The 10426-nt window shown below is 38.3% G+C and overlaps 1 protein-coding gene across 4 annotated transcripts; it reads left to right on the top strand.

The window, feature by feature from the left end:
• The first annotated feature begins 486 nt into the window (after nt 1–486).
• Nucleotides 487–9090, top strand: LOC121884106 (ADP-ribosylation factor-like 14 effector protein). Of its 4 annotated transcripts, none has more exons than XM_042392910.1 (5): nt 487–589; nt 6330–6525; nt 6648–6776; nt 6959–6999; nt 8530–9090. In XM_042392910.1, exons 1-5 carry the CDS (start codon nt 567–569, stop codon nt 8756–8758), a joined length of 618 nt encoding a protein of 205 aa, XP_042248844.1. In that variant the 5' UTR covers nt 487–566; the 3' UTR covers nt 8759–9090. The 4 variants fall into 4 exon arrangements, with proteins under 4 accessions (XP_042248844.1, XP_042248768.1, XP_042248926.1 ...); XM_042392834.1 differs by lacking the exon at nt 487–589 and adding an exon at nt 1032–1212; XM_042392992.1 differs by lacking the exon at nt 487–589 and adding an exon at nt 4441–4678.
• Nucleotides 9091–10426: the final 1336 nt, after the last annotated feature.

The raw sequence follows: 10426 nt of genomic DNA, 5'->3' as shown, positions 1-10426 counted from the left end.
CCTCGAAAGGGTCAACAGATAGATCTGAGGGGTTGTGAGATGATTAATGGAAGAGGAAAGAAGAAAAAACAAAGTTCTGATACACAAATCTGTTTTCAGTTTTTTTAAAAATGTTTCTCTAACGTTTGATTTTTGGTGAAATATTGGATCATTTGAACATTTATTGAAATGAAACCATGTGAGAAGTTTAGAGGGAAAAATCATTTTTTGGTGGAGCTGTTAACAATTCATAGACATCTGAAATGTGACCCTGACTACACACTGCTTTTTATAAGACGTCAAAGGCCAAACAGTTTGGAAACCACTGGTTTCATATTTAACAATGTTTTGTATTTTAAAAGCTTATTATATTATCCATTGTGTCAAATCTTCATCTGTAACTAAAGCTGTCAAATAAATGTAGTCATCTAAATGTGCCTGTCCCAGACTAATGAGCTCTTGCTGCAACACTGAACAAATACCAAAGTAGAAGTTTTTTTTCGAAGCCAAACAAATCTAGTTTCTATGGAAACAAAAGTTAGCAAGTGAGCACATGGATGACTGGTTGGGCCACACACACTGGGTAGATGTCAAGATCACGAAAACCAAGGTAAAGATCTTTATTTTACTTTCTTTATTTATCTTTTCTTCTGAAGTATTTATTGTGTGCCCTTACCATACAACTTAGTAATTGTGTATTTCGAATTACATTTAAAAAAAATAAATTAGTATTACTGTTGAATTCATGTATATTAGGTGCTAAGAGCCAAAGCTAATGTAGCAAACCTTGCTAGCTGCCATTTATCTGCAATATTGACGAATCTAGAAGGGGAGAAAAGCAGCATTAGTAAATAAATAAATAAATAAATAAATAAATACATGTTCATTATTAAAATGAACTGGCACTCGGGTCAGTATTTTTTTTAAAAAAACATTGTGGCTCGGGATATCCACATGGTTGGATACGGCATTACACCTGAATCGCCGCTAGAGGGCAGACTCTTCCGACGCAAAACAGGAAGTGGAGGCGAAGGTATTTTATATCTCCGCCGAAGAAGAAGCCGAACACAAATAAACAGACGGCGCTTGTGTTTGCTGTCTTTCATTCACGTTTTCTGCACAATTCTCTGCATTATCGCATTGTTTCATCAAAGGGGACACTATGCCCGTTATTTGTGCGGCTATAGGGTGTACTAATAAGTTTGTCAAGGGGTCTGAAATCAGATTTTACAGGTAAGTTTGATCGGTGTAGCGCTGGCGCCGAAGTCTCCAGTGCATCTTCCTCCTCTTTATGCTAGCTTTTAAGTTATTTTATAAGCCACACAACCAGCATAGAGAGGCAGTTGTAACGTTACTTTTATCTAAGCATAGCAAATAAATCTCCTCTCTAAGGAGACTGTAAATGTGGCAGATATCTACTTGATATGACTAACTCAGACTGCTGAAGGCTCATAATAAGCTTCAGATCAACTTTTAAAATTCATTTTTGCACAAAATGACTGCGTGGACACGCTGTGGATTATGGCCCTCATCACTTACATTGAAAGTGTATTTAAAGGGGATCGTAACCTCTTCCAGTATTCATATGGGTACCTGACTCTTGTTTTAAGTCGTGAAGCTATCCTTTAACATGTCCATAGCTCTACCATCAATGAGCAATTAATTATAATAATAATATACAGTTGGAGTAAAAATAAAATCACGCATTGTTGTCACTTCTTGTCACTGTTGTATTTAACTACTGAATTGTCTGACTGATGACTGGCAGTATCATGTAGACTCAAAGAAATGAATGCTGGCAATAATAATCAAGATTAAAAACATGTATGAGTAATACAAGAGCTAAAACAAGATATTAACAGCACACAATCCAATGGGAAGTGACCAAAAATTACTGCTGAAGCTTTTGTGTGTAAATTTAAAGAGAGCACTAGGGACAAAGCTGTACCTGCACACTGAACTCTTTAACATTTAGGCTGCTGACCACAGCGCTGTCTGTCTGAACTGTCTGTTGACTTATGATAACCTGTCTGGTCAAATTGTTGCTACATCAAATCCTGTGCACTAGTTGGTGCATCGGACCATGCAAGGGCTTGCTTTAATATGTCCATCAAACAAAAAAGACTTCATTTAATTCATCTGTAGATTGGGAGATCTTGTTGAGCTGAACTAATACGCTCCATGTATTTGAGAATGATCATTTTCCCTCCCCATAACTGTGTCCAGTTGCCAAAGTATATTATTAAAATTTTATTATCTTATTTTATAATTTTTGTTTTGCATGATTATGTGTTTTTCAATGTTTATCTTCAGATTTTTTCTTCATGTCTGTCTGTTTTCAGTGACAGATTTTTTTTTTTTTACGCTCAGTATTTTTTCAGTATCACTGGTTTCCAGTTTCAACTTTCTGTTTTTCAGTTTCAACTTTCTGTTTTTCAGTTTCACCTCTCTGTCACCGTTTTGGCGTAGAGACGAGGGCCCTTGCTTGGCCTACGTTACCCAGTGTGCCTTGCAGTGCGAGGAAGATTGGATATCCGTGGGCGATGGTGTTATGGCGAAGATTTTGAGCCAGACTGTTGTAATTTTCACTCTAGGACTGTTAATATCTCACTTTATTAAGATTGAATATTTTTTCAGGCGAGAAAGTAATCATGTAGATTCCAAATATGTGGTCAGTTTATCAAAATAACACCTGTGTGTAAATCTGCTGCAATGTTTTCGGAGATGTGAGGAACCCCCCTGGCCGGGTGAAAGCAGCCGGTCATCTCAAAGCCAGGTATTAAGGTCACAGCGATAATGTCTAAACCTACTCTAATCTCTCTTCGCTTCATTTTTGGTGTGAACACAACATTATGTTGGATGTTGAATCTTTAAATCCAATCCTAATCAGAAGAGAGGACTGTGAGTAGCCTATTATGGCTGCCAGTTTAGACTAGTTTAAATAATTTGACCTCCAAGTACAACATTGGGCCCTATATTTTGTGATAGTGCAACATCCATCACAGGCAGCACATGGACAGTTTGGTATTTTCCTGACCTTGAAATTTGCTTTGCCCGTCTGTGTGGTATTGTGGTGCCCAGCGCTGCTTGCAAGGTGAACTGTCAGGAGGAGACGCGCAAACAGGCAGCACAGAACCACGTCTGTTTCTGGAGCAAAGTCACTCTGCTGCCACTTGGTGATTTTATCAACAAGAGCAAACTAAATACTTGCTGTAACTGTGATGCAATAACGGATTAATGCTTAAAATCTAAATACATTATTTCAAAGATTCTCCAACCAAAACTGGCACAGAAATAACATTTAATGTGGTTAAAACATCTGTAAATGAATGTAGGTGATTCTGACAGTATCTGTCTGTATCTCAGCTGCTTTATGCTGTATGAAAATCCTTCTCCTTCAGTTCGTTAAGGCAGCAGGACTGATATGCTGATAAATCTGAAGCCTCAGAGTTCAGTGCCATTACGCACGTTGGTTCACTGTGTTTACCATCATTAAATCGGCTGAAAACGACACTAGGCTGCTACAGTATAACCACACACACCTCTACACACATCAGACTGGTCGATTATAACTCGATATTCTACCCTTTTATGAATGACATGCTGGGTTAGCAGGGCTCATCACAGCCTATTTACCAACGTTCTTTTCAGCAAAAGTAGTGTCTCATAATTTATTCTTGACACATTGCAGTGCAAATGCTGCTGTGTAACATTAATTACTAAACTATGTCACCATTTACGAGGTGAGATATGTTACATTCGAGTTATGGCTGAAATGGCATCAGTCCGATCAGTCCGATGACTATTGCTCCACTAACACTTTTTTTTCTTACAAAAAAATAACCTCATTGACAGAATGATGCAGTAAATGATGTTATTCAGTCTGTGACGTAGCTATAATAAAAAACAAAACTGTTATGTAGCTTAATAATATAAAAGGAAAGTCTAATACATAGCATATCAACATTTCAACAATACATAGCATTCAGGGGCGTCACTAGAGATATATGGTTGGGGGGCTAAGCCTTACTGGGGGGCTGGGAGGAGGATTTTTTTTTTTAATGGCCCCAAAATGTCCGTTTGTCATGAATTTTTAGAGTAGCAATAGGTGTAAAATCAATACGATAGATCTGTCTCTTCATAGTTTGTAATAGGCACGGATCTAATATGACTTAAATGCTATCCATCCACTTACGGCAGGCACAGATCAAGCAAAGGTACTGAAGTCAAGGAATGCTATCTCCTCTCTCTTAGATATGTTGCAGGTCCTAAGTATGTTATTCACACACAGATTGATGTTTGATGTGTGAACCTGTAAAACTAAAAATGTCATAAAATCATTTAAAGCGTCCCTAAAATAGGCCTAGCGACGCCCCTGTGTAGCATAGGGAAAATGATGTAGTTCAGATTAAATCTATGAGCTGGCTTTCTTATTAGCAGGAGGAGGGGTTGGGTGGTTGGCTAGAAACTTTATTAGGTGGAAGAAAATTGGGAAAGCGTTTTTCTGGCGACAGAATCGGGTATTTTAACCAGACTTACGAGTTCTTAGTGCAACACAAAAAAAATGCCAAAGTAAAAGTTTTTTTTTTTTTTTTAAGAAAAACAAATCTAGTTTCTATGGAAACAAAAATTAGCAAGTGAGCACATGGATGATGGGTTGGGCTACACACACAGGGTGAATGTCAAGATCAAGAAGAAGGTAAAGATAATATTTTCTTCTGAAGTATTTATTGTGTGCCCTTACCATATAACTTAGTAATTGTGTATTTTGAGCTACATTTTAAAAAAAGAAATTAGGATTACTGTTGAATTCATGTATATTAGATGCTAACAGTCGAAGCTAACATAGCAGACCTTGCTAGCTGCCATTTATCTTCAATATAAACGGCATATAAATGTGTGTGTAGAGCGGATCTTTTGGCACGCAGAATCTAGAAGGGGAGACAAGCAGCAGCAGCAAAATAAATAAATAAATACATAAATAAATGTTCGTTATGAAAATGAACTGGCACTCGGGTCTGTGATTTTTTTTAACCCCCCTGCATTACATCTGAATCGTCGCTAGAGGGCAGACTTTTCTGACGCAAAACAGGAAGTGGAGGCGGATGTATTTTATATCTCCGCCGAAGAAGAAGCCGAACGCAAACAAACAGACAGCGCTTGTTTGTTGTCTTTTGTGCACGTTTTTCTGCACACTTTTTTTGCATTATCGCATAGTGTTGTCAAAGGGGACACCATGCCCGTTATTTGTGCGGTGATAGGGTGTAACAATAAGTTTGTCAAGGGGTCTGAAATCAGATTTTACAGGTAAGTTTTACCGGTGTAGCGCCGGCGCCGAGGTTTGCAGTGCATCTTTCTCCTCTTTACATTAGCTTTTAAGTTATTTTATATCCACACAACGAACATAGAGAGTGGCAGATGTAACGTCACTTTTAAGTAAGAATTGCAAATAAATATTCGCCCGGTTAATGCATGTTTTTAAGTAACGCTAACGTTAAACCTGGTAACATGACATCTTAACCACAATACATGTCATAATAGTAATAGATGGAAATGTATTATCACAACAGTATACAATTACGTCGTATTTCCTTTGTTATTGTTGGTTTGTGTGTTTTGATTAACCGTACAGCAACAAAGCGTTGTGCTTAAATGTAAAGCTTATTTAAAGACGTGTTCCCGTCTTAAAAAAAAACAGTCAGGTGCCCAAATAAACATTGAAACAGATTGTTTTTCTTGCTGTAATCATTCCTCCTGTTCATACTGACCATTAGAAGATCCCTTCATAATGCACTTACAATGTAAGTGATGGGGGACAAAAATCCACAAGCCTTCTTCTGTGCAAAAATGTATTTAACAGTTTATCTTAAGCTAATATGAAGCTTCAGCCACCAAATTAGACAAAACAAGTAGATATCTTTCAGTGTTACAGTCTTTTTAGTGCCAAAGTCCCTCTTTTTGTTATTATACTTCCACAGCAGCTAAACAGAGAAACACAAAGAGGGAATTTGATGCTAAAAAGACTGTAAATGTGGCAGATATCCACTTGATATGACTAACTCAGACTGTCTGTCTGAACTGTCTGTTGACTTATGATAACCTGTCTGGTCAAAATGTTGCTACATCAAATCCTGTGCACTAGTTGGTGCATCAGACCATGCAAGGGCTTGCTTTAATATGTCCATCAAACAAAAAAGACTTTCATTCATTTGTTTCATTTGTAGATTGGGAGAGCTTGTTGAGCTGTCATTAAGACAACTAATATGCTCTGTGTATTTGAGAACGATCATTTCAGACTATGCAAGGGCCAGCTGCCAAAAATACAGTCTCCTCACTCTCTTGTGTATCAGGTTCCCGCTCAGCAAACCTCAACTGGCCACGAAATGGGTGCACAGCCTGGGCATGAAAAACTTCACCCCAACTGCCAACACCTGCCTCTGCTCAGAGCATTTCCGGACGGACTGCTTCAGGGACTACAACGGCAAGCAGTTTCTGAGGGAGGACGCGGTACCCACCATATTCAACCATGGGCAAGATTCATCAAAGGTCTGCGTTCACAGCATTATATATACACTATTCTTCACCGACAGTTTGTTTTCAGTCTGAACAAGTCATCCTGTCTTACTTTTATGTTAAGTCAAGAGATATATCTGTAAAACATTCCACAGATTGAACTTCGGAAAAGAGGGGTGATACCAAAGGAGACGAATGTCACAAATCAAATAGGAACACAAGCGGACAGAGACCGAGCGAGAGAGGCTGCCGGTCTACGCAGAGACAAAAGAGGAGGAATGAGGGTGAGTTTTCTTTTACTGTTGTATGTACGGATGTGATGTTCATCTTGTACAATACCAGTGTTTGACATGATATCTCACTTACAATAAATACCTTATGCTTCAAGTTCATCTGAAGGACAGCACAAGTTGTATGGATTTGAATTTGTTTGGATTTGAATTTGTTCTTATTTCTTTTCTCACAGGGTGGACGCGGTGGCCGTGGAGGAAAACAGCTGTCTGAAAGGTGAGACACTGTGCAGGTGTTTCTTCATTCCTCACAGTCGCTTCACTGCGTTCGATGATAGAAGAATGACTGAACGGTTTGCGCCTCTTCATTCCTGCTATTCAGTGAAGAGAATGAGTTTCTTTTTCAACGAGTAGCCCATCCCAGATAAACCCTCTGCTCTGTTTCAATCACTCACTAGTTCGGTATGTGTAGGAATAATGCCTGTGCTAAGGTGGAGAATCTGCTTCCTCTTCTGACCATATTTGGTCATCTTTGGTCATCACCAGACTTTGTACAGCAAAAAATATAAAGAAAAAAGATTCATACACAGAAAAAACATTTCTGGTAGTGTATTTCAATGTTCTTAAGCCAACAACAGAGATACGTTCAACACAGATAAAATAGATTTTAAAAGAATAATTTAACAAGGTAAACAGCTTTCAGCAGTAATAAATCCATCATTGAAGAGGCAGACATACATTTCTCCATCCTCACAATCCTATCAGACTAGAAGGAAATGCAGCCACATGTTGCACTCAGTATCAGTATCAAACAGTATCAAGATACATTTGAAACCCCTCCTGCAGCGTAATCATGTTCTCTGTCCGTTTGTATGATCCAGTTGTAGAAGTATGTCAGTATGTGACTAAATACAGCAGCCATTAAGGCCTTCATTGGGGCAAGTACGTTGTATGTTTTGAGTTATAACATTACTTCCCTCATTCAAACATTAAAAGTTAAATTAATTCATAATGAATTATTTAAATTACTACCAACACTGGTGAGAAATCTTGGCCGTATTTTTATTTTCCTAGAATGTCAGGGGATGTCCTCTCGCTTGTTTGTACAGTATCACATCTGCTTAGAAGCAGCACAAAGGAAACGAAATTGAGGTCACCTTACTCATAAAACTATAGTCCATATTCCTCTCAAGAAAAATAAAACTGAGCTCTAGCAGGTAGTTCATTGTGTGATATTTGTTGATACTGTAAGTCTAAATGAAGTAATGTTTAGGAAAAGTTTGTGCACCAAAATCTTCACAACAACAGCTGGAATATACTGAACATCCCAAACTGAAGAGATCCAGCACTTTCCATTAGGCCCTGGGCTGGTTAATCAGGCTTCATTTCATCTAAATGTAGATTTGTTTCATAATGATGCACCACAATATAAAAAATAGTTTTACTTTTATGACTTATTATTTATTAATCTATTTATATAATATATTTTTTTGTGAGTAGCATAAAGGGACTACAAACTGCATTTCATTATACAACCTTGTGTTGTAAAATGATAATAATAAATTAATCTTTGATCTTGAAAGACAAAACTGGTTTTCATCGCTCCTCACTGAATAATTTTTCATAATATTTATTGTCATTGCCTGACTGCAGTGGATGTAAATTTATTCAGATAGCTTAATGCAGCCGTGATTATTTTATACTGTCAGATAAAAACAAAAGTGATGGTCCTATTAAAAAGTTTAATTGTTTTTATCAGAGCGAGCGGGTCACTCATTAACGTCGGCCTTTCCTCTTGATCGTGCAGGCAGACGATCGGAGCCAAGAGCAGAGTGTACGACAGCAAAGGCCGACTGCTGTCCAACGGCAAGGACATGTGTGACTGCCTGGACGTGGATTGCATGGGCTGTTTCTACCCCTGCCCCGACTGCGGCTCACGCAAGTGTGGGGTCGAGTGCCGCTGCGAGAGGAAGTGGCTTTACGAGCAGGTGGAGGTGGAGGGCGGAGAGATCATCCGGAACAAGTTTGCTGTGTAATCAGCTGTGAATATTTTAAAGGCTCATGAATTCAGGGGCTTCTGGGAACTAAAACTTGCCTCCTCAGATCCTGCTGCAAGTCGAGTTGATGGACAATTCAAGACTGTGAAGGAATCTTCAATAAGGTTCATTGATATTTATCAGGTTTTGCAAAACTCCTGCACATGATAGAAATATGCAGAACAACGTGAGTATTCTGCTGAATTTTGCATGTGCAGTTTATAGCTCATAGAACCTCTATTCCTGTAAAGTTGTTTTTTGTTTTTCTGTATCCTCTGGTAAAATATTTCTTATGTGCCAATCTGTGTTAATAAACCATATTCTTAATGTTACATGGCTGCACTTTTGATGTGCTCTAACATCCTCAGAGGTTGGAATAAGTGGACCTCAAGTTTTTAGTGCAACTGTCTTAAATTGTCTCCAAAATTCCACTTCGTTCCTGTTTTTTCTGGTTTTATGCAGTTAAATATTCTAAATTACTACTTGAATTGTTTACAGGAGAGGAAAAAAATACAATAAATCATATTAGATTTGAAGTGACAACTAACATCATGGAACAAAAAATAGTTTTCCACTGTGACGCATTTAGGTTGGAAGTCAAGAACACTGACTCGGATCTATTGACTTCTGACTAAGAGCAGGCATACGTCACCCACCACCACCATGCCCCCCTTTGGCTGAAAACAAGCGCTGTAAAAGTGCTGGCGCCTAATTGGAGAAACTAGTGGCAACATGCTGAAGAGCTGCTGCACATCAAACAATTAAAAAAAACAATCCCCAAAGAGCGAAGGACAGTAGAAAAAGAGATCTTTGGCTTCAGGCCATCAGCAGAGATTATGAAAATGGTAAACTGTGGGATACATCTGTGGCAAACACTTCATCACGGGTTAGTTAATGATGTTAAAGTCAACAGTTATAATGTTAAAAGTCAAAGTAATGAATGTTAATGCTGCATTAAAGGGCAGTACATGGAGCATACTGAAAAGCCAAGAAAATCCCAGTTTTTAGCGTTAGCTTGTAACAACTAGCTCGCTAGCAAGATAGGTATTCCCCTGGTTCGTTGAAACATAGGTACAAAGTCACCTGCCTGTTCTCTGAAGTGATTTTATGTCACGATTATTGACATAATCCAAATTCAAAGCGATCTGACGTGCTGCGGTAAGTGTATTGTCTTATTTTTGGTTGCCAGTGTTTCCGTGTTAATTTTTGCTGCTCTCAACCCTGTTAATTTAGCTATATTCTTCATTACAGCGTCTTAAATACCTGCTGTACATTTAAACGTACACCAGTTCTGTTCAAGCACTCATAGCTCTCTCCTCCTTTTATCAGTTTTCTCGTTAATCCCGTAGTTGTTTACATGCTATTCAGATCCACTAGTTACTTTAGCTTAGCAGTTAGCAATGACGCTCTTCAACCCCTATTTATTTAATTTTTTCTATAATGACGTAACAATTGTTTGCCTTAAGGGCCAGAGGATTTGGGCTCCTAATAGCTAAAAAGCAATTCGGTTTTCTTATTTTATACTATGAAAATGGCAAAGACCTCAGAATTTGCTTTTACCACCAGTCAAATTAGAGGGATTGTTTTCACCCCAAAAGGGGCGGGGCATGACGCAACGGCAAAGTACCCAGATGTGCTGCTCTCATCTATGCGTATTAATATACACAA

This window comes from Thunnus maccoyii, chromosome 1 (assembly GCF_910596095.1).
Source record: "Thunnus maccoyii chromosome 1, fThuMac1.1, whole genome shotgun sequence".
NCBI classification, from domain to species: Eukaryota; Metazoa; Chordata; class Actinopteri; order Scombriformes; family Scombridae; genus Thunnus; species Thunnus maccoyii.
This window is presented reverse-complemented; position numbering and strand designations above follow the sequence as displayed.

Excerpts from the sequence above, each read along its gene's own strand:
- LOC121884106 (XM_042392834.1), top strand. The coding sequence starts at position 1,142 with ATGCCCGTTATTTGTGCGGCTATAGGGTGTACTAATAAGTTTGTCAAG. Across the intron at positions 1,213-6,329 it reads TCTGAAATCAGATTTTACAG|GTTCCCGCTCAGCAAACCTC; the intron begins GTAAGTTTGATC and ends CTTGTGTATCAG. Across the intron at positions 6,777-6,958 it reads ACAAAAGAGGAGGAATGAGG|GGTGGACGCGGTGGCCGTGG; the intron begins GTGAGTTTTCTT and ends CTTTTCTCACAG.